The 24388-nt window shown below is 36.5% G+C and overlaps 1 protein-coding gene across 2 annotated transcripts; it reads left to right on the top strand.

The window, feature by feature from the left end:
- The first annotated feature begins 367 nt into the window (after positions 1-367).
- Positions 368-24387, top strand: kdr (kinase insert domain receptor (a type III receptor tyrosine kinase)). Of its 2 annotated transcripts, none has more exons than XM_079887845.1 (30): positions 368-658; positions 2896-2992; positions 3166-3380; positions 3923-4044; positions 4964-5132; positions 5402-5538; positions 7158-7350; positions 7549-7666; positions 7827-7999; positions 8176-8332; positions 10716-10827; positions 11351-11459; positions 11567-11911; positions 12115-12261; positions 13095-13226; positions 15460-15566; positions 15961-16093; positions 16682-16786; positions 16875-16988; positions 17314-17402; positions 17676-17844; positions 18779-18870; positions 18989-19111; positions 20075-20186; positions 20280-20379; positions 20602-20707; positions 21606-21724; positions 21958-22042; positions 22890-22975; positions 23060-24387. In XM_079887845.1, exons 1-30 carry the CDS (start codon positions 583-585, stop codon positions 23274-23276), a joined length of 4059 nt encoding a protein of 1352 aa, XP_079743971.1. In that variant the 5' UTR covers positions 368-582; the 3' UTR covers positions 23277-24387. The 2 variants fall into 2 exon arrangements, with proteins under 2 accessions (XP_079743971.1, XP_079743972.1); XM_079887846.1 differs by having other exon boundaries at positions 381-658; positions 17679-17844.
- The last annotated feature ends 1 nt before the right edge of the window (position 24388 follows it).

Raw genomic sequence — 24388 nt, 5'->3', positions numbered from 1 at the left:
ACTTTTAACACTTTTGAATACCCACACTTTTAAAGAAAACACTTAGCCTAATTTTCCATTAACTTTCTATGGACCATGATGATTAAACCTTAATTGAGTGGTTAGAAACCCCAACCCACCGTAATTCTCACCCCGGCATGAAAGGCATTTGTTTAGTGGAAATTGTGCATTTTCCATATCTTCACTTCTTGATTGAGTTAGGTCCCCTATCGTAATTGATCTCTGATAAAGTGATTTAGACTGTTCTGAAGGTCTGTGTTCTAAGTTGGGACCTTCGGCCTCTGGAGTCGGACATTAAAAGAACGGTCATATATTTGATAAGCACATGTTGCGCGCGCTCCTCCCTCGTCTTCCTCCCAATCAGCGCACTTTAGTCACGCGCACATCTAGCGCACGAATCCATCAGTGAGCGCGCAACAGGTCTCAACTCAACAAACTCAGAACAACACAAGGATTTATTTTCCTTTAAGGATTTTAAAAACCTATCTTAAAGTGCACAACTGTGTCGTATAATCGTGATGAGGAGTTAAGGAGTCTGAATTTTGGTTTCATGCCGGGACGGTCCAGTGTTTCTGTCGGGCGATGGCAAAGACATCTTATGTGCTTTCTCTCGTCGACATCCTCTTAGCCATCAACTTAGCCATCAACTTGGTTAAAGGTATGACATAAACATCTAATTAAATACACAAATGCTCACGTCATCATTACCTTTCTCACCATTACATTCAACTCATTGTTAATTGGCAATTGAACGCACTGTTTGCAGTTGCTGAGTTTCAGCTTATGTAGGCTATAGGCATAATTATGCATTATAAAATCTCGTATTAAAATGTTAAGTGTAGGCCTACACCTGTTATTGATTTGAAACAACTGTAGCTATGATTTTTATCACTTTCCCCCGTAATTGTATCTGTAGTAAACAGTAAATATTTTTAGAATAGCCTACTAAAAAAAAATTAAATGCTCCTGCTATAGGCCTAAATTGTAAAGTGATTCATACTTTTTATATATAAAAAAAAAAAGATTCATAGGCTATGCTATTTTTTAACTATTCAAAATATATTTGCGACAGATACAATAATGGGAATAAGCATCCACAGAATTCCATTAACAAATTTTAACATTTGTTTTATTATTCTAATGAGTTAGGCTATATACACTTTTATGTTGCCTTTATGTTATTTAGTTATAGCTTTATTTTAGTGTTGTGTTTTTCTAATGGTGTTCTGTGTTTGTTTGGGTTACAGTTGTAGAAGTCAGTTTAGGTACTAAAATGTAAGTCATCATGTGGTTTTACATAATTTAATCAATGTTATTGTCAGTACATTTTATATAGGTCTATAGCATATAATGGTTTGTATGTTAAATTATGCAGTACTTGTAACATTGTCGCTTTTTAAAGTAAAGAGCCAGAGCTTAAATCTATACCCCAGATTTAGGAGCTAATATTAGGCTATGTAACAAAAAATAAATGTAAAATAGTAACAGAGTTGTTTCAGTAGCCCTTATAATATGTTGTTGTTGTTGTTTTTTTTCAAAATGGGATCTAGTGAGAGATTTTTGCTTTTAGAAAAGTTAAAGATAAAACTTCCTATTCTTTCTTGCCCTTATCTTGTAATTCCTTCAGTTCACTCTTATTCATCAGATACAATTAAGCCTTTGCCGCCATTGTTGTTTCAAATGTTTTCAGTGTCTGGCCATTTGATGTTAAACCAAACAGTTGAATAAGTCTCCATGGAGTGCATGTATTTTAGCATGATTGTGTGTGTCCATAAGAGTGTGTGTTCCCAGTTCTAGTTCCTCTGGAGCAGGAATCCCACCTCAGGTTTTGGTGCGTGGGGCCATTTAGCCTGGCCCCGGCCCATCTGCCCAGGCTTCCTGTTTTGACACATCCAGGCCTCTGTGCTGCACTTGCAGCTCCAGTGGAAAAATATCCCAGGGTCCCACATCACACTGCTCTATGCCATTCTGTGCTGTTCTACACATCTACATCCCTTACTGTATATCCAATGTAAAACCAGGCCAAGCAACGGACAGGCATTCATGGTCCTCACCGCTCTTGTGCTCTCCTGATTGACTATGTGAATCCATGCTTATGCACAGAGACAATCCGTGGTTTGACTGTTAGTTTGAGTGGCTGACCAGCACAATTTATTTTTTGACTGCACTTATTTCAGACATATATTTTTTGTGGTTTGTTGATAATGAAGCTGCAGATTTAGCCCGATGGTCGAGCTAAAGCTGTCAAAATGGCTCACACACAGTCACTTTATGTGTGTTACAAGCATAAAGATAAAACGAGAAAAGGGAGTCGCTTTTAGATGAAGATGGAGATTAAGTTTGTTAATAAACTAAATTGTTCTGGGATTAATATTAACCATGTTAAAAGCACTATAGCGAGATCCTAGGAAAGGTGCATGTTGTACTCCTCTTAAAGTTTATTTAGTCTTGATGTTAATGTGATATATTACAGCCATATTCTCAGTGGTTTATTGCTCTGAGGATGGCGGTCCTAGTGTCCAGTGTTTAGTTTTAATGTGAAATATTGTTATATGTTGTCTAGATTAAAATTTACATTGGATGTTTTGTGTCTTTCTTGGTTTAAGTTGGTTTAATAAAGTAAAATAAGATAAACAGCAGAACTCTGGTAAAATTTGTTTCTTTATTGCACTTTATAGCATAATATTTGTATTTTTCATTAATAAAAAAACATTTCATCCAAACTAAATAAGTTATTTGCATTAGTAATAAATTAGACCAGTCAGTGTAAGAGTATATGAATATCCTGATTTAAATCATTCAGTGATTTTAATTGTATGCGAGTATATGCATGTGATTATCAGCAGCTTATTCTTAAACAAAGCATTCTGGATGTATTGTTTCTTTTTCTTGTAGCGATAGAGCTCAGGTTTGAGCCGGATCCTCCAACCTTAAACATCACTGAGAAAACTCTCAAAATCAATGCTTCAAATACACTGGAGATCACGTGCAGGTAAGCGTTGCTTCTGGAGAAGAGCAGTAATGTCTGTACTTTTTTCTCATTAGCTGGGAAAAGGGTGCTGCTTTTGTTAACTATTTGATTTTTGATGGTAAAAACAAAAAGTAAAGGATGTCATTTTTGTTCGAATACATTTCTGACACTAGTCTTTTCTACCTGTTACACAGGGGGCGGCAGATCCTGGAGTGGTCTACACCTCACAACCGATCCCGTTCTGAAACCCGGCTCACCACATCAGACTGTAGTGGCGATGGACTATTCTGTAGCACTTTAACGCTCTCCAAAGCAGTAGCCAATGAGACGGGAGAGTACCGCTGCTTCTATAAAAGCCTGCCTATAGAAGATGGGAAGACTTCTATAGCTGTATATGTCTTCATACAAGGTATGATTTTCGTGTGTAATCTCTTAGGACAAATTTTCAACTAAAGATGAGCACATTTTTCACAGTGTTCCAACTCTCTCTCTCACTGTCTTCCAGAGAGAATGGGAGAGAAAGTGGGAATGTTACAAAAATGTGTTCAACGCATACTTCCTTTGTTGTTTTCAGGATAACCTTCTGACCTCCTCATTCTTCATAACCTTTTCACTCTAGTGGCACCACCACATTTTACTTCCCCTTTTGACCTGTAAACTGTTTGTCCAGACAGACAAAATATATAAAAATTGGTTTGTTTTTAAGTGTTGGTTAGTGTAAGTGTGGTTGTGTGCGAACTTGCACTGCATTTCATACCTATTCACATATGATAATCAGGTTTCATAACTGTTTGTTATAGTGTCATATCTCTTATACTATCAAAAGAGTGTATTTAGTATAGAGATATGTCAAATTATACTAGATTATGGCAACTTCATCTTTTCTGCGTGTGGTTTGTAAATATCTGGTTGTTGGTTAAGTATAAATACCAGACATGCCTATGTTTTTAGATTATCGGACGCCATTTGTCCGAATGGCTCAAGATATTGATGTGGTGTTCATTCGGGAGGGAGAACAGGTGGTCATTCCCTGTCTGGTATCTGTGGAGAACCTAAATGTCACACTGTATACAGTGAGTATTTCTACACACACATACCCTACACTGTAAAAAAGTGGGGAGCTATTTCCATTCGATCTAACCCTAGATTTAGTTTTGTCGGTGTAATTGAATGTATTTAGGATGATTCAGTAATGTTAAATAATATTTGTTAAAAACTTAAAAACCATTTAGATGTTGTTATGTTGTGTACATAACTTTGAGTGAGTTCAGCAAAGATCATCCATATCATACAAACTACATTATTGTTCACAAGTTTGGGTTCTGTTAAGATGTTTTAATGTTTTTGAAAGAAGTCTCTTATGCGGCAAGGCTGCATTTATTTGATACAATAAAGCAGTAATATTGTGAAATAATAATACAATTTAAAATAACTGTTTTAATACTATTTTAATATATTTTAAAATGTAATTTATTCCTGTGATGGCAAAGCTGAATTTTCAGCATCATTACTCCAGTCTTCAGTGTCACATGGTCCTTCAGAAATCATTTTAATATGCTGATTTGCTGCTCAAGAAACTCAATTATAATCAGTGTTGAAAACTGTTGTGCTGCTTAATATGTTTGTGGAAACCATGATGCATTTTTTCATTCTTTGATGAATATAATTTAGTTTGTAACGGTGCCAAGGTTTTGCGTCCTTACTGAATAAAAGTACTTTTTTCCTTAAAAAAGAATCTTACTGACCCCAAACTTTTGAACAGCAGTGAACATTGTGAAAATAGCTTTTTATGGGAGCAATATTTTTTGTTTTCTTTTTCAAAATGATTTAAATGTAGCTATATGTATAGGTCTTTTCTGTTGACTTCAGATCCATATATATATGAAATGTATGACTATAAAATATTTAGTGCTTACTCATCAAGATCCCTGTGTTGTGTGATTCGCTGCCGGTGATATGATGTGAAGAATGTTTGTGGTGTCTGCCCAACAGAAGTATCCAGTAAAAGAACTGACCACTGATGGGATAGAGGTCATCTGGGATAGCAAGAAGGGTTTTATCCTGCCTAGTCATGAGGTCAGCTATGCTGGCGTGGTCTACTGCCAAACCATTATTCGAAACGAGACCTATCAGTCCTCACCTTACATTATGGCTGTTGTAGGTAAGCAAAAAAAAAAAAAAAAGTTCATTTAGGCAGGTGAATGTTGCTTCAAGTACAGCATGAAGCTTGTACATCTAACCTATCATTTATTTCAGTTTTGCAAGCATGTCAGAAATTGATCAAACTTTTGTTTTTGTGGAGGCGAGATTGCATGTTTCAGAATCATTTGTTGAGACTGTTGAACAGTCTGGTGTGAGATCAGCTGCCCTGGTCTCAAGAGAACAATGCTCCACCCGGCACGTCCCTTACACCCCTTCCCTCTTCCGCAGGATACAAGATCCATGACCTCACCCTGAGTCCAGCTCAAGAGAGGCTGACGGTAGGGGAGAGGCTAATGTTGAACTGCACTGCTCACACCGAGCTCAATGTGGGAATCGACTTTCAGTGGACCTTCCCACATGAGAAGGTCAGTGACTTAGAGAAATGTTCAATACAAGTTAACCTCAGTCGGCACCATTTGCGGCATAATCTTGATTACCAAAGAAAAGAACTAGACCAGCCCCTGTTTTTTTACTTGTCTCCTTCCTGTTCTCTACATAAGTTTCGCAATGTCCGGCGATGGAAAAACAGCCAGAAACAGTCTAAACAAAAATGTCTGCTATGTCTTTATTGACTTATATTGACCCAAAACATCCTTTAAAATGTATCATCAGCCAATCTTCTGTGTGACTGTCAATAGCCGCATTTCCATTACCCTTCAAATTGCGCAAATTGAAATTGCGAATTGAAAATACGCCCAATGGAAACACGTCAATTTCGCAAAAACTCGCATTTATCGCAAAAAAGTTTTTACGCTGGCATGAGGTGGTTTTTCAGGCAATTCGAAAAAGAAATATTTCGCAAAACTGCAATGGAAACAGTTTTTGCGCATTTGCAGGTCACCTGACGTAGATGACGCGGTGTGTTTGGACAGAATACGAGACAGAGTTCTTTATTAAATTCATAAAAGACAAAAGAATTACAGGAATAATGGATTCTAAGCCTCAAATAAATGCCACCATCAAGACCTCGAAGCAGATATGAGGGAGAAACACTCAGAAACACCTCATATGTGCCGCTCTCAAGTATAATAAGGGTCGTTCCTTACCATTAATGCTTTGAGAACACACATGCATCTCCTTTGATTAATAATAATGGCTAGTGCAGTGGCTGGGAAACCTACCAACGTCCGTTGCCATGGTTTGTGGAATGATTTTACTTATCGTGAGAGGAAAAAATGAAGTTTTAGTCGCATAACATCGGTTAATGGAAACGGCGTCATTTCAAAATAGATTTTTGTAATGGATCTGTAATGGAAACACGCCTAATATCTGGCTACTTAGTAGGGGTTACACAGACTAGTCGACTTCAATGCTCTGCCATTACGCTTTAAGCTTGATTTCGTCTAGTTGCTGATCGTGGCCTATAGAGGGCGCATCAGGATAAGAAATATTTGAAGTCCACTTTAATGCTCCGTTTCCAACAGTTAAAATGACAAATAAATGCATACTCCGAGAGCGCTCCACAAGACATGTTTGATTATACACCTGGATGCTCAAAATTGATCAGGTGAATTTAATCACCATTCTAAACTAATGCGCTGAAGCTTTGAAACACACATACAGACAGTAGCTTGCACGTCACTTTCAGAAACATTCAGCAGCGGAGAAATGTATTGTCAACACTGTGATTTATCAGTGAAATAGCATATATTTCTTAGTAACTAAAACCCAGAGCTTCACTATTAGTAGAAACGCTGCCAGGTAGAATTAATTCAAACACAATCGTTCTCTCACTGATGCTGTGATAAAAGACTAGACGACGTTAACTCGATTTTTATCACATAAATGTTGACTTTAATAAAAATCCCTACTACTTAGTTATGCTGACATTTATGTTTTACTGAAGACACTTGAAGCATAAACTCAATTCAATTCAAATCCATCCAGTCCAGACCAGTTCAGCTGAGTTTGTTGAAATGCAGTTTCATAAATAACATCATGCATTTCTCTGGTGGATTTAAGTCGTCTCTCTCACCTCCTGCAGAGAAGTGTCAACAGCTCAATGCCAAGGTCACGCTATGAGACCAGGTCCTACAAGAAGAAGCTGTGGAACTCCTTAGAACTGTCCAATACGCTCATTGTAGAGAATGTGACCATAAATGACACAGGAGAGTATATATGTACAGCCTCTAGTGGTCAGGAGCCAAAGATTGCCCGAGCATCCCTCATCGTCTATGGTATGTACTTTTAGGAATAACCACTTAGCAACAAAAAAAAGCATTATATCATTTCAAACATTAGTGTTGCTGGCACACCAAGGCCAGTTATAAGTTGCTGGCATATGGTAGCATAAAGACCATATGTTTTACAATACAAATAATACAAAATACAATGTTTTAATAGCATTTGCTCTAACATATCGATTTATATTTCAGAGAAACCATTTATAGCGCTCAGTGATCAGTTGTTGCAGACTGTGGAGGCAAATGCTGGCCAGGAGGAGGCAAAAATCTTTGTTAAATATTATGCTTACCCAGAGCCTTCTGTCAAGTGGTAAGTGGAGTGTTACTTGTATGTACGTATATGTGTGTGTGTGTGTGTGTGTGTGTACTTATATATGTATATATATAGTGCCTATAAAGAATAGATTAGAACTGTCTGTGCTAGTCAGACTGAACTTGCATTAAGCTTTCTTTCACTCTTGACCATCCAGGTATAAGAATGATCAGCTGATAGTGTGGAAGGATGAGTACAGGATGAAGCCTAACAGAGGATCTCTCACTATATATGGTGTTACAGAGAAGGATGCTGGGAATTATACTGTTGTCTTTACAAATAAGATTACCAAGGAGGAGCAGAAAAGAACATTTCAACTATTGGTTCATGGTAATGAATCTCTTCTCTTCTCTTCTCTTCTCTTCTCTTCTCTTCTCTTCTCTTCTCTTCTCTTCTCTTCTCTTCTCTTCTCTTCTCTTCTCTTCTCTTCTCTTCTCTTCTCTTCTCTTCTCTTCTCTTCTCTTCTCTTGACTTGACTGTATTAACTTGTGGGTTTATATGTTCAGTTCACCCTAAGATCTTTGAGAAGGAAGTGCCGTTGGATCGTGATGTCCATATGTACGGCAGTAGTCCTACACTCAGATGCACTGTTAGCGGAGGATCCAGCCCTGTCACAATCAAATGGCAGTGGATGCCCAGAGAGGACTGCCCAAACAGATTTCAGTAAGTCATATGCCACATGATTTGATGCTGTCTTCTTGTTTTGATTCAAATGTAACCTTTATAATACAGCTAAGAATTTAGACTGTCAAAAAAAGACAGTTAGATAAATCTGCTTCATGTGGTAACATCTAAATTAACTGGTCAAAATATTACTGAATATAACTCAATTAACATGACTAAATTAGGTTAGACAAATGAAAGTTATTTTAAAGTTATAAAGTATGTAAAAAATTATCCCTAAGATGTCAGTTACACAACACATCACATTTTACAGTGGATGTAATTTTTAAAAATAAGTTTTACCAACATATTATTTTTTGCTTCAATGCAAAGTTCTCATTTCATCTTTAATCACATTGTATTATAATATCTAATATTAAAAATATCTAACATCTTAGGTTGGTAAAAAAAAATAAAAAATACAGAGTGGCATAGTGTACATACAACATGCCTAAACATATGTAGAGTATGTTTCTTGTTCTCTCGTTTCTTTACATTTCTGCATTTTCATATCTACTCTGCGTCTATAGTACTGTAAATATTGTTTTTCTTGAATGACAAATTGTTCGTGATATTCCTCATTTGTACTTTCCTTGATGAAATGCAATACAAATGCTGAAACGCGTAGATCACAACAAAAACTGAATTTCCATGGCCCCCAAAAACATTTACCTGTAGCAAAACCTGTCATTCAGAAAGAAAGCTAGAAAGAAAGCTAGAAATTAAAAGTTTCTTCCTGTATTTGTATGGGAAAGTCATTTAGCTTGTTTAAGTTGGTGACAATATCGTTAGTCATTGTTTTTGCTGACAAAATATGCACTGAATAAAAATGTTTGCAGGTGCTGATTTGCTCTGTGCTTTGACATATTTGTGTGGTTGGATTATCTATTAATTCCAATAGAAGGCATATACGAACAGTGCTAGCATATTTGTTCCTGGTGTTCAGTGCAATCCATTCATCATGATGTGCTCTAATTGGGCATTCATCCGGAAACAACTGTTGTGATTGGGCCAAAAAGAGAGGACTTAGAAATCAGCTACTGTGAGTTTTGGTTGACTTGTGACTTTGACTGGCAGCCTGCATACACAGAACATCACTTCCAAGGATGTTGTGATCATGCAATGAGTGTTCAGGACCAGGCATTACACGAGCCTTATCTTCAGATTGCAGCCTCACCTACTTCCGTAGTCCTCATCACAGCTTCCTGTTGTTCTAAAAGCAGACACATTCAAAACCTGTGTCCTTGATCAGACATGAAAATAGCACAATGTCTGTCACTGTATCCTACAAACAAGAGTTAAAGCATCTTTAATTGCAGCTTTTATGTGATCTATTTTTGTGTTTGTCTTTTTGGCAACACTTTCTTTTAAGGTGACATTGTTACATGTTACTACAACCCTAACCGTAACGCTGTAGTAAGTACATGGAGTTAATTAATATTTCTCAGTACTTATTTACTGTAAGTACTTATTTACCAGATCCCACCCCCCACCCCCAATCTCTTTTTTTCCTTTTCCCTTGTCTCGTCTTCCATGGCTAACCTACATGAGGTGCTGATGTCAAACCCAAGTCTAAAGCCGAAGTCTGTTTATTGACATGGCATATAATATTCCTATTGCTCATCATAAATATGTGTGGCAGAAGTGGAATTACTGTACAGTAGATCTGAGAACAGTTATGGGATGGTCTAAATTTAGACCGTTAATAATAGATGCATTGTTGTTTAGGATCCAGTTTAATGTTTTTCCGTTTTTCCTGTTCCTGCTGGAGATGTGTAGATAAATAGATGTTTATTTTTTGTTTTCTCTTTTGAGATATGGATCCTCAATTGTAAAATGTTAATATAAAATGCTTTTTTTCCATAATTATAAGTTTTTTTATTGTAACATTTATTTATTTTATTACACATTTTTTGTGGAAGTGGTCATGCATTTTTTTTCAGAATCCTTTAATGAATAAAAAGTTAACAGAAAGAACAGCTTCAATTTGAATATTTTTTTTTTTTTTACTTTATACGTCTTTATTGTCACTTTTGATCAATTTAATGCATCCTTGCTGAATAAAAGTTAATTTCTTTTAAAAAAAAATCTTAGTGACCCCAAAACTTTTGAACAGTAGTATTTAAGAGATCATTTTATCCAAAGTGACTTACATTAGAAGACCATTAAGCAATTCTTCACAGAGCCAACAATATTGATACTACACTATTCAATAGTGTGCAATATTTTAAATGTGTTTTGCAGACCTGGAAAACATGAACATTTACAAAGTATTTCAAAGTAATTTATACATTTTTAAATAATAATAATTGTATATTATTATTGTTGTGACAAAAAAATCTAAATAATAATTAACTTTTAATGTTTTATCTTTTACTCTCAGACCAAAGTCAGACCAGAGTGTGGTGAACTGTGACAAGTGGAGGGAGATATCAAACAACACAGGGAAGAATCCCATCATCAGCCCCACATCTGTCATTGAACGCTCTCTGAAGGTAAACCAGTACTGTGCTGTGTTTAGCTCAGCCTTCGAACGTGCAAAGAAAATAAATAAAATAAATAAATTGTAAGCATAATATATACAGTTGGTTCGTAATGTCTGAGACTGGGATTCAAAATCTAATTTAAACCTGAAAAAAAGATGTAAAGGAAACAAAGTATTTGCTTTGTACAGACAGTCAGATGTATTTGCTTCTATTGAAGCTCAATATGCTCTTTGGAAATACTCAAATCATGCTGGAGAACATGATCGTCAGGTTTTATTCAAACTTGTTGAGTTTACGCAGCTCGAGTACAGCTGTCATCAAAGCATAAAGACAATCCAAATACGAAGACATTTCAAAATGATGTATGAAATTATTGTTTTAAATCAATTTTCTGATTTTTAATGAAAATGCAAAAGGGGTCCGAGACTTTTGGACCCCACTGAATTAGTGGTTAATCTTGGTGAATCTGGTTATAATTATATTTTTAACATCATCCACTGCCTGTTTTGGTGTATTGTGTGTTCTCACATAGACCATCAGCTCATTGAAGATCCAGAAAGCAGTTGATCATGCCCTCTACAGGTGCCTTGCCACCAATAAGATGGGAGAAGAAGAGCGAGTCATTGTATTTCAAGTAACTCGTGAGTGCTTCCAAACCAGAGACAATCTCCACTGTACATCCCAATTCAACCTATTGCAATTGAAGTGATAAAATCGGAACTTTTCGTTATTTTTGTCATCTTCACAGGTTGCCTCAACCTAAGCGTGCTCCCCTCCAGCAGCCCTATTGAGGGAGAGGACGTGGTAATGCGCTGTGTAGCCGACCGACTGCTGTACTCTAACTTACGTTGGTATCGGGTAACAAACGTAGCCAACCCTGATGCCCTTCCAGCGGCCGTGCCTTGTGATACCCTCACCCTGTCACCTTTCCACCAGCCCAATGTCACCATATCAGGCCTGCAGGGCACCAATGCAACGCTGGACCTGCCCATACCCAATGCCACTTTGATGGACCAAGGCCTGTACGCTTGCCAAGTGGAAAACTTGCACACCAGTGAGAGAACCTGCTTGCTTCACAACCTCAAGCTCAGAGGTTAGTCGACAGCTTTACATAGTGTTCAGGAAACGTGTTTAAAAACAGTCACTATTTGTGTAATTTAATTAGTTCGGTGATGAAATTACACACTTAATGGACTATATTTAATTCCTGCTTGCTTCAGTTTGGTTGTTCAGATGGGATATATTGCAGAAATCATGTGCAAGCTTGAATGTGCATCAGTTTATATCTTTCCGCAGCTCTTGAGATGTCAAGAATTGTGACCAATCTGACTAACCAGAGAGTGAATGTGAGTGACTCTACCACTCTAGAGTGTGAGGTGACCGGCACACCAACCCCTACTGTAGTTTGGACTAAAGACAACCAGACCGTCATGGAGGGATCAGGTGCGCAAAATAAAACATCTGTAGATGTACAAAAAAATGCTAGGCCTAGGTGTAAGAATAAACTACCCTCTCTATATCCTCAGTATTGTCCTGAAGATTAGGACAATTCTCTTAAGGCTGGAATACACTACACAGAATTTTTGCCCCAATTTGCAGTGCTATTATAATGCTATATAAATAAAACTAAAATAACACTGTGGATGAGTCGACACTAGGCCAGAGCCAGTCTGCAGATTTTGAACAGTCGGAGTTGACAGATTTCACAGAAAATCACATATTGCATGATGGGTAGACACTATTTTTAATCTTCAGTCTATGAATCCATACAGTTGGAGGATATCAAACATGTTTGATCTTTTGTTAGGATTTTAAACACATTGTTTTCATTTGTCATGCATCTCCTTACACTCAGGCGTATGTTTCTGCGTGAGTTCGCTGTGTTAGGGAGGACTTTAAAGTCTGATAGTGTGTGATTTTCAGCCTTTTTTTAGTATATGATGCCCAGTTTTTCTCTGTAACCATTTACAAAATCGATAAGTGTATGATCCTTAGAGTTTTAAAATCTGTTCATACATGTAGTGTATTCCATCATTTAGTTTGCTTCTCAGATCTGTTTCACATGTTGAAGGCAAATCTGTCAATTTAAAATACAATTTTAGTTTGACCACTATTCTAAGGCTTGAGTCAATTATTCGTTTATTGTTAAGTTACACTGAATTTCATCATAAAATCAGTTTGGTGTTAATGTGTGCTTTACAGTAAAAAAATTATCGTCTGAAACTGTCTCTAAGGGGTGACTATTTTAGTGACTTTTCATGCTTTTCTGTTGTCAGGTGTGATTCTGAAGAGGTCAAAACGTGTCTTGACCATCCAACGGGTGAAAAAAGAGGACAGTGGTCTTTACATATGTACCGCCTGTAACCAGCTGGGCTGTGACTATGACGAGGCTCATATCACTGTGGATGGTGAGTCTGTAGACAAAGCTCACTGCTTGATTTATTTTATTTTTTATTTTTGAAGATAGGGCAGTTAGGACATATACATTTTTTCTGTAAAGTTATGCAGAATTTTATTATTAGTTATTTTTGGAATATTACAAATTGCCCCCTATGTCTAACACTAATAGATCTTGATATTACGATTTAGTCTTTATCTTTACAAATATATAAATGGTAGTCATTTTTGCCACATATACACTACTGTTCAAAAGTAGTGAACAGCTAAACATCTAAATGTTTTTGCAAGAAGCCTCTCATGCTCACTAAACATCCATTCACACAGAACGTTTTGCATTCCACTGCGCTGCTTTTCCATTGTTTTTCTATGTAAACATGTAGACGCGTTTGACCATTGCGCTCAATGCGGCATCTTGTGTAGCATCTCACGCATGAAACGCCATTCTAAGAAACGGTGTTAAAAGAAGTTCAACTTTTAAAAAACACGTCTCAAGAGTGCATTTTTTTCCCATTCCACTGACCTGCGACTCGCGTTTTTAACCACAAAAACGTGTTCTATGTAAATGGTCCTTAAGGCTGCATTTATTTGCTAAAAAAAACAGTAAAACAGTAATATTAAATAGTATGTTAAAATAATGGTTTTCTATTTTAACATATTTTAAAATGTAATTTATTTCTGTGATGATCCTTCAGAAATCATTGTAATATGCTGATTTGCTGCTCAATAAACATTTATTATTATCATCATTGTTGAAAACAGTTGTGCTGCTTAATATTTTTATGGAAACAGTGCTACTTCCCCCCCTCGGGATTCTTTGATGAATTGAAAGGTTAAAAAAAAACATTTATTTGAAATTGAAATCTTTTGTAACGTTATAAGTGTTACTTTTGATCAATTTTGTTAAAAAAAGTATTAATTTCTTAAAATATATATATATATATATATATATATATATATATATATATTATTGACCCCCAAACTTTTAAATGGTAGTGCAAATGTTTCTTATACCAAACCATGGCAGGTAGAGATTCATAGTAGTTTGTCAGTTTTGAAGGGAGGTGTGAAGGTAGCCAAACTATTAAAGATCCCATTTTAAGAGGAGACGTTCAGAGACGTGTCATGGGTGTGAGGCAAGCTCAGTCTCCCACTGACTTTTATCCTCATTGAGATTTTGTTTTAATCAAGACCCTGTGGCAAAAATAGCTCTCTTTTTAGTCCGTCAGGAAGGGGGCTCTGTTAGTGTACATCCTTTAGGGAGTGCTAAAAGAAAACAAAGCAAAATCCCAGAAGACAAAAGAGAGAGACGCCTCTCTCTCTCTCTCTCTCTCTCTCTCTCTCTCTCTCATATACATATATGTATATGTCAACATTTGAAGTCGATCAAAACCTTTCATCAAAGTTATACATGAATTTTGAACAATACCCGTTCTTGTCTTAGGACAACTTTGATGAACTTTTTTGATCCACTTCAAATGTTGACTATTGTATATATATACACTCTTCAACACATGGTATGGTATGGTTCCGTCTCTTGCCTCACACACATAAAGGACAGAGAGCACAGAGGCACACAAATACCAGAGACATACTCCATGTGTACGTGACTACTCTCTCGCCATCACTCTTTCTCATTGTCACTGCAAATGCGACTGTCAGACGGCAGTCATATTCACTAACAGCACCGTTCCCACAAGGAGAAAGAAAGAGTAAAAGAGAGGAAAGGAGAGAGAAATAAACTAAATAATCTACATGTAATGATTGATTGACCAGTTGCATGTTCTAGTATAGAAAAGAACATGATACTTTTTATCTAATGTGAATCGGTTCCTACTGGTGGACTTTGGCTTCATGTTGCTGTTCGCTCTTCAGGCTTATTTTGATTGGATGTAATATCAGGTCAGCAAACAATTCACATTCTTTGCTCCTGGAGCCATCATACACACCCAACAGCATACAAATATTTCCTGTAAACTAGGTTTGTCCAGGCAATTCCAGCCTTTCTTCGCTCTTAATATAAAACTAAGAAGCATTTTTCCAATTTCTCTCCAAAATAAAATATTTATCTGGTTAAATCATCTGGTTAAATACAATTTCGGTCAGTCTAGTCCGTCCGTCTAAAGTTCTATCTATCGGTGTCGTTCGTTCTATTTATCATTCTATTTAGGTTGTTTTGGTTAAATCTTTTTTTAAATGTCTTTGTGTGTCATCTTTGTTTGTGATTTCTTATTGATCCCACAGGTGCAGAAGATAATATGAACGTGGAATTGATCATGCCTATTGGTGCCGTTGTCATCGCCATGTTCCTCTGGCTCCTCATCGTCTTTGTCATCCGCAACAGGAAGAGGGTAACATTCCATCAATTTCCCTTTTCCTTGTTTTCTCCCACTCTCTCATTTACACGCACAGGCGCTCTCTCCACTCTCCTCTGACTGATCAGATCTGACTACCCTGACTTGGCTTACGCCATCTCTATTGTATGCTCTGCCCACATTTTGCTGCGATGCATCACGTACACCAGCCAGCCATGGGCCCCAGTGCCCACTGTACCCCAGCCTTAATTCTGCCTCTGAGTATGATAGTGGCTTCCAGTAACTCATTAGTGGGTGTCTTTATAATGAGGGCTTGATTCTAGGAGACTCAAACAGGACAGAGTTTCATTCAGACAAGCTCTTTCTCTCCTTTTGACCTCCGTTTCCATTCCATTTTGTCATCCATCCTTCCCTCTTCCCTCTCTCACAGCCTAATGATGGAGATCTGAAAACTGGCTACCTGTCAATCATTCTGGACGATGATATGCCAATGGATGAGCACTGTGAGAGACTGACCTATGATGCAATCAAGTGGGAATTCCCACGTGATAGACTGAAGCTAGGTGAGACTTGGCTAAATCTGAGAAATAAAACAATAAAAAACAAGCCCAACTAAATTAAATTAAATTGGCCAAGATCAATCCTGAATGGCTTTTCAGTAGTTTTGATTAAAAAAACATGGTTTTCATGCTGCAGTTAGAAATACTCTCTTCATTTAACTTTAACTTTTGAAGTTCATTACATTACCATAAAAAGCAAGATTCATACTACTGGACCAATGTATACTGTATGTAACAGACTTAAGTGATTTTGTTTTTATTTATCTATATTTACAGTATCTGTATATCCATGCATTTAATTTTGAATGATCATTTGTTTAAATATGCAAATATATGCATTATGTAGCATAACAGGGTGTTAAAATGTTGTGGAACAATTTATGCATGTTTTTTTTCTTTGGTATGGGGAAGGGAGCATATCATAACTTGCCTTGAATCACTATTTCAACATCTTTAAAGATCCAATTTAACCCCTGCAAACAGCTAAAATCTTTGTACATACATTTTACTATATATATATATAGATAGATAGATAGATAGATAGATAGATAGATGTAAGTGTTCACAAATGTATAATACCATATTTTTTAGGAGAGCCGCTGGGCAGAGGGGCATTTGGTCAAGTTGTGGAGGCGATCGCATATGGTATTGAGAAGGCCACCACCAGTACTACAGTAGCAGTGAAGATGCTCAAGGGTATGAGGCATGTGTTGACTGGCCTCAAACTGGCTTCAAATATCTTCCATTTAACACAACTGACTGCAGTATTCTCAATCTCCGACAGAGGGCGCTACCTCCAGCGAGTACCGCGCTCTGATGTCTGAGCTAAAGATCCTCATCCATATTGGTCACCATCTCAATGTGGTCAACCTTCTAGGAGCCTGCACTAAACAAGGGGGTGAGTTTCCCTTTTAAATTTCCCCTCAGATATCTCAATGTGGTCAACCTTCTAGGAGCCTGCACTAAACAAGGGGGTGAGTTTCCCTTTTAAATTTCCCCTCAGATATTGACAGAAATGACTTCTGTAATCTTCCCTTTCCTGTGAAGTTTGTTGCAGGCACGTTCTGTTCAGGAAGTGTGTAAATGTGTATGGGTGACAAAATGTGCAGTCATAGTAAGAAATGTGTGAAAAACGCCACAAAGTGGTTGTGCATTGTTGAGAAGAACACAATGTGCCCACATTAAAGGCCTCTTCTTCCTCTCTCTCTTTCTTACTCCTTCAGGACCCTTGATGGTGATTGTAGAATACTGTAAAAACGGAAACCTCTCCAGCTATTTAAAAAGCAAACGAGGAGAGTACAGTCCTTACAAGGTAAATTCCATCATAACTTAGTATAACTTGTAAAATCAAGCTGTGATGTAGTTTCAAAGATTTCAGTTCTTCCTTTTAACAATGTCTTCTGATGTGGCCAGATTGATTCAAGAGCCTTATGAAAGATATTGAGCGTGCTTGGCTTGGCCTTTAAATGTTGTTCAAGGTTAAAGGTGTTATGAAGGGGTTGCTACTTTACCCTGACAACCTACTAATTTACCAACTAGCCTAACAGCAGCGGAAAACTGATCCACACGTGTCTTGTTTCCTCAGAAGCGGATGCCACGGATGCCGTGCAGGAGGGAGGCAGAGCCGGAAGAGGATTTACATGAGGGAGATCTGGGTCTGGGAACCAGCACTCGACTGGACATCTGCACCGGCACCGCAGTGTGCACCAAGATGGGAGAACAGACCTCCACGACCCAGCTGCAGGATGAACTAGGTACAGAATATTAGTTTGTTGGATACACTGTACTGTCTTCAGACTCAAGTTTATGGACTCGCAGCTACTAAAGCCAAAGATGGCGCATTTAACAAAGTTATGGAAACTATATCAAATGTTTTAATTTGTATTGTCATTTAAATGTTACCACATGAATTTTTTATTGTACTGTATGCGACATGAAATACATTTGGGTGTGACATGCTGTACTTCCTCTAAAACGTATTTAACAGCAAAATAAAAAAAGATAAGATAAATTAATAAACAGCGTAATTATTTTATTATTGATGGATAGTTATTCTAATTATTTAGTAGATTTGATGAGCTTGTTACTACGAAACTACATGAAAATTTGTACTTTTAATTTAATTTGTCACACTGCAAATGTGCAAATAAAATGAACTCCAAAATAAGTAAATAAATAAACAACATAATTATTTATTATTATTAATAAAAATAAAATTCTAATTATTAGTTTGCTTTAATGAGCTTATATTATTTGAGAAAATAGGAGTATTTGTACTTTTAAAATTAATTTGTCACACTGCAAATTAATAAAGATATTAAAAATAAGATTGACACAAAAAAATAAACAGCATAATTTTTTATTATTAATAATATTTTTTTCTAATTATTACTTTGTACTTTTAAAACAAAATGTTCACACTGTAAATTAAGAAAAGATATTTAAATAGAATGAACTTCAAAGTAATTAATAATAAAAATAAACCAAAGAAACAAGATAATTATTTTATTATTAATAATAATTATTATAACTATTAAGCAGATTCAATAAGCTCATTATTTGAGAAACTGTATGGAATATTTTTACTCCCAGAATCAAGCCCTCATTTACACTGTGAAATTAAATGTAATTAAATTAATGAATAAAAAAAGGACCTAAGATGTATATGTGTCATCTGCTCATGTACAGAGAGTTCAGACTGGGATCACCTGACAATGGAGGATCTCATCAGCTATAGCTTTCAGGTGGCCAAAGGCATGGAGTTCCTAGCCTCTCGCAAGGTAAATCTGAAACACACAACCAGGGCCTACTTGTGTGTATATACAGTACATTGATCTTGAGCATTTACTAAACATTGAAGAGTATTGCTTGAGTCATACTGCTACTTTGTGTTTGTAGTGTATCCACCGGGACTTGGCAGCCAGAAACATCCTACTTTCTGAGAACAACGTGGTGAAGATATGTGACTTTGGGTTGGCCAGAGACGTCTATAAAGACCCCGATTACGTCCGTAAAGGAGATGTGAGGATGATTGATTTCCTTTTTCTATTGTTGACTGATTAACATTAAGTCAAGTCATTGTATTTGTATAGTATAGCACATTTAAACGAACGACAGTTGACCCAAAGTGCTTTACAAGTTAGAGCAGGGAAGGCAGAAACAATATGCCTTAAAGATACATAGAAATGTGAAAACATAAACATAAATTAAAAGACAATAAATTATAAAAACCAAATGATACATAGCTAAGGATAAATAACAATATATATGTATCAACATTTCAAAACAAAAGATAAAGCAAAAAGACATAATAAAAAATTAAAGAGAATTAAAAGCAAGAGAATAAAAGTGTGTTTTCAAATTTGTCTTAAAACTGACAATTGTGTTACAGGACTTGATATGGAGTGGGAGGGAGTTCCAGAGTTTAGGGGCTATTACAGAAAAGGCTCTGTCCCCTCTGGTTTTAAGGACAGGCCTAAATGAGGCTGCTGTCACTTTAAGACCTTATGCATGGATCCAATATAAGGATAATTTCACCCTGTTTACTTCACTTTAAACTGACTGTGTTTACGTGAAATCTCACCAAGACGGGCATTTTGACACGTAAATGTGTGTATTTGACCGTTCAAGCGCAAAAAGCCGCGAAAGTGAACTGAATTCAGCACTTATGTGCGCCACGGAAAGACGCCTGTCAGTACCAAATTCGGTTCTCAGTGGTGGTTTATTGTGCTTTTAAAAAATCATCATTAAGCACGCACGTCCCACTCTTTCTCCTCATTCATCCATGTTTCTTTGCTGCTCTATCGCTTTTAAGCAGTCCTGTGCTACACGGATATATTTAAACAGATAAACTATCGATTGACATCGTCATATCACCCAGCCCTACTCCACGCCTCCCCTGACATGCTCTCGGCGCGCCCCACACTTTGATAACCCCTGCAATAGACCAACTTACACTTGAGCATTTCCTTTCTATCATCGCAGGCTCGTCTTCCTCTCAAGTGGATGGCTCCTGAAACCATTTTTGACCGCGTGTACACCACGCAGAGTGATGTTTGGTCTTTTGGCGTGCTGCTCTGGGAAATCTTCTCACTTGGTAACACAATAGTGATATTAACATAATATTATCACAACATATACCTACTCTAGTTAGCTGACATGTTCTGATGGCCCGTCTCCTTTGGTGCAGGTGCGTCTCCATACCCAGGTGTGTGCATTGATGAGTCTTTCTGTAGGCGACTAAAGGAGGGAACCAGAATGAGAGCTCCAGATTACGCCACACCTGAGATGTAAATATACTTCACAGTTTTAGTATTGATGTAAAATTGAAGATCTTTGAAAATCATCTTTGACGACTGTGGATCTAGATTTTTGTAGTTCTGGCGATGCCAGTCATAGTGTTTCCAACAGAAAATGGGTGCAAGTAGTACCTAACATTTTGTTTCATTCTTTTGGAGATACAGAAGTATTTTCATACTGTTTTTTTGTGAAAACATGTCAAATTCTTTCAGATACCAGACCATGCGGGACTGTTGGCTTGATCGACCTAAAGACAGGCCAACCTTTACTCAGTTAGTTGAGCATCTGGGTAATCTGCTACAGGCTAGCGCTCAACAGGTGAGACTTGACTCCAAGTGTTTTGCTTTTGTCTAGTTTATGTTTTTAGGAATCAGTAATTTAAGTATTTCGTCAAAGCAAAAAAAAAAAAAAGAAGAATCATTTATGTATATAGTGTATATATAGTCAAAAATATCTAAACATCCTTAAACCAAGATATATTTACATGCGAAGTGCATTTAGATAATATATTAATACTTGTTTTGTTTTTTTTATAAATTGAATTGTTATTTTCCTTACTCCTTTGGAAAAGCCTCAATGGAGCCTCAGCCAGTGTTATTTTAGTATTATTTATATACTATTGTAGTATTTATCAATATTTTGAATTGGCTTTTAATTTTAATTTAGATTTTTAATTTAATTTTACCCTTAAATTATAATTTTTTTAGTTTTAGTACTTTTTTAATACCTGAACTTACACTTATTTCAGTTAGTTGCCACAGTTAGTAGCAACATTATTAATTTTTCATTTATTTTTATATATATATATATATATATATATATATATATATATATAATATTTTTTTTTTTTGTATTTTTTTTTGTGGCATTTTTGCATTAATGCATTTTTATTATGATAGGACAGTAAGTGAAGTGGGAGAGAGAGTGGGGGACAGGATTGGGAAAGGTCCGTGAGCCGCGACTTGAACTCAGGTCGCCTGAAGTGCCACAGCGCTATATGTCGGCGCGTTATGTTATCATAATATCTTATGCAGTTTCTCACATGTTTCAAGGATGATTAGATTTTTTTACTGGAAAACAAGACAAAAATATGTTTAAGGAAGTTAAGAAAGTGGCTTTTCCACATAAAGGAACGTGATCTCATTTTTCATGTGACAAGTTGAATTATTTGACTATTTATAATTAATTGAATTATTATTTGTTGCCTGTGTTTAAGGATGGAAAGGACTACATCCCACTGACAAATGGAGAGATGGAAGAAGAATCATCTAAAAGAACACGCTATGCAGGCAGCACAGAGGCGCAGCTCCACTATGACAATGCTCCAGCTCTGGGGTTAGTTACAGTAACTATTCGGTCTGGTGTTTTTGAGCTGTTGTTGGCATCATAGACCTAAAATTAATCAGATTGAATTATATCCTTAGAAGCACTCATACTTATCCCTACCCGAGTTGACTTTTGTTGTGTCCACACTACATTCAAGAACTGACAATTGAGGATATATCTTGTTTAATCTCTCCTTTGACAAACTAATGCAACAGTGGTCCCACCCGTGCCTCTCCTGACAGGTTCCCACATCAGATGGACAGTTGTGGTGTGCCAATAAGTATGATGACTTTTGTGGACATTCCCCTGGAGCACACTGCTGTAATGGTAAATAAACTGGTACTAGCATCTGGTCATGATCCATAAACATTTATTGTAGAAAGGACAAGCTTTGCTGCTACAAAAAATATAAAAAATAATAATAATAATAATAATATATATATATATATATATATATATATATATATATATATTGCACACTTATCGTAAAATGAAGCATACACCATTTATCTTGTTTAACATGCTCATTTGTGTCATCATTTGCTATATCCAGCAAAATACCCCTTCAGATTGAAGGGTGATTCTCACAACAATGTATTTTCTGCAAGCTTTAGCAAAGAGCTTGAACAGGACCAAATGAAGATAAACAAACTGCCTTGACCTGACTGTATAAACACACTAAAGTTACAAGGATCCATTCAGAATTACTTAACACATGACAAATCAAAACATAATCCGAAATGTGTGTGGAAACAATGCACTGATTGTAGTGAAATGTGTCTGTGCATAAATACGATGTGCGATCATTGCATTGAGAGCACAAATTCATGGTTTGTTTGCGCATCAATATAACAGACTTGCGCGTGGTTACTGTTTTTGTTTTGACGTCTGTATTTCACAGTGCGATGTGCGAGGGCTTGCACTCTTCACAAACAGTCACAGAATATGACGGAGCTTGTGTTTTATATATATATATATATATATATATATATATATAAATAAACATTTTTTTAATGTTTTAAATGTTTTTATTTCAGTAAAACCATTTAGATGTTACTATATGAAACAAAATATAAGTTATCTGATAAAACATTTACAGAGTGTTCTTGCATCCCAAAAATCCCATTTATGATGATGAAAACAGTCAATTTTGTATGATCTTCCATTCCTATAGAATGGTCACATGGACTGTGGAGTGGGCTTATCACGTGAGCAGATGAAAGCTTTGGATAGGCAGGTGCAGAGACCACCCAATTTCAGGTGACAATTCATCCTGATCTCAGTACAGTCACAAATGAGGACAATTCCACAGTCATATAAACATGTCCATGCTTTTATCCACAGCCCACTACTGCGATGCAAGAGTAAGGAGTCTTTAGCTTCTGAATCGTCCAATCAGACCAGCGGTTATCAGTCTGGTTACCACTCTGATGATGCTGAAGCCCCGATATACGCCAACGAAGAGATGATCCTGAAGAGAGACATTCGGAAGAAACCTCCACTGCCCAAGAGGAACGACAAGTTCAGTGCAGAGGTCCGTTATAGTGCACCTCCAGTTTAACATCTATAAAGCTTCAAACAGTCTTCCTTATTATGATATTCAAAACTTTAATGTAATAGTTCAGCCAAAAATGAAAATTCAGACATAATTTTCTCACACTCAGAAGACTTTCTTTCTTTAGTTATTTATAATAGAATGTCCAAGCTGCACTTTTCCATAAATGAAATGAATGGTGACCACTACAAAATATTCATGAAGTAACAACTTAAAGGGAAGGTTCACCCAAGAATGACAATTCTGTCATTAATTACTCAACCTCATGTTGTTCCAAACCCGAAAAGACTTTCGTTCATCTTCGGAACAGAAAGATCTTTTTGATGAAATCCGAGAGCTTTCTGTTCCTCCATTGACAGTCTACGCAACTACCACTTTGACGCTTTAAAAAGTTCACAAAGAGATTGTAAAAATAATCTATATGAATCAAGTTTAATCCAAATGTTCTGAAGAGACACGATCATTTTATATGATGAACAGATCTAACTTGGGTATTTATTCGCATACATACATTGATCAGCGAACACAAACAGAAGCTCAACCGAACCTGCTTGATGCGCAAGAACAAACCTCATTGGTTCTTGAAGAAGCTCAAACGTGCTGCGTAACACGAGAATGAACCTCATTGTTTCTCACACATCAGGTGAACATGCTTGAGCTTCCGTTTACCACAACTGATATGTGAGTTGATGAATATTTCTATGTGAATAAAAGCCTAAATTCAAACTGTTCATCATATAAAGCGATTGTGTCTCTTCAGAAAATTTGGACTAAACCTCTCAATTCATGTGGATTACTTTTACGATCTCTTTATGAGATCTTCGTTCTTGTTCCCAAGATGAACGAACGCCAGTTTTGGGGGAACTAACCCTTTAAAACTCAATTGGTTCCTCACATAAAACAGTCGAATGGCTTCAGGAGATAATACGGGACGTATGGGCTAAAAAAGAAGAAGCATTTTTATGATGCTTTTAAGATGTTTTTGTTCATTTCACTTTCGTAGTCTGGTAGAATGCAACTTTTTTGTTTCTTTGAAAAACACAAAATGAAGGTAAATGATGACTTTTTTTTGTTTGTTTTTTTCTGGTGAACAATCCTTACATTCTCATGCAACAGAG

Source organism: Squalius cephalus, assembly GCF_949319135.1.
Source record: "Squalius cephalus genome assembly, chromosome: 12".
NCBI lineage: Eukaryota > Metazoa > Chordata > Actinopteri > Cypriniformes > Leuciscidae > Squalius > Squalius cephalus.
Note: the sequence above shows the minus strand (reverse complement) of the source record. Positions and strands in the feature narration are given on the sequence as shown.

Coding starts and splice junctions, on each gene's coding strand:
- kdr (XM_079887845.1), top strand. CDS start 583: ATGGCAAAGACATCTTATGTGCTTTCTCTCGTCGACATCCTCTTAGCC. Junction 5,539..7,157: donor GGACCTTCCCACATGAGAAG/GTCAGTGACTTA, acceptor CACCTCCTGCAG/AGAAGTGTCAACAGCTCAAT. Junction 22,043..22,889: donor TGGAGCACACTGCTGTAATG/GTAAATAAACTG, acceptor CCATTCCTATAG/AATGGTCACATGGACTGTGG.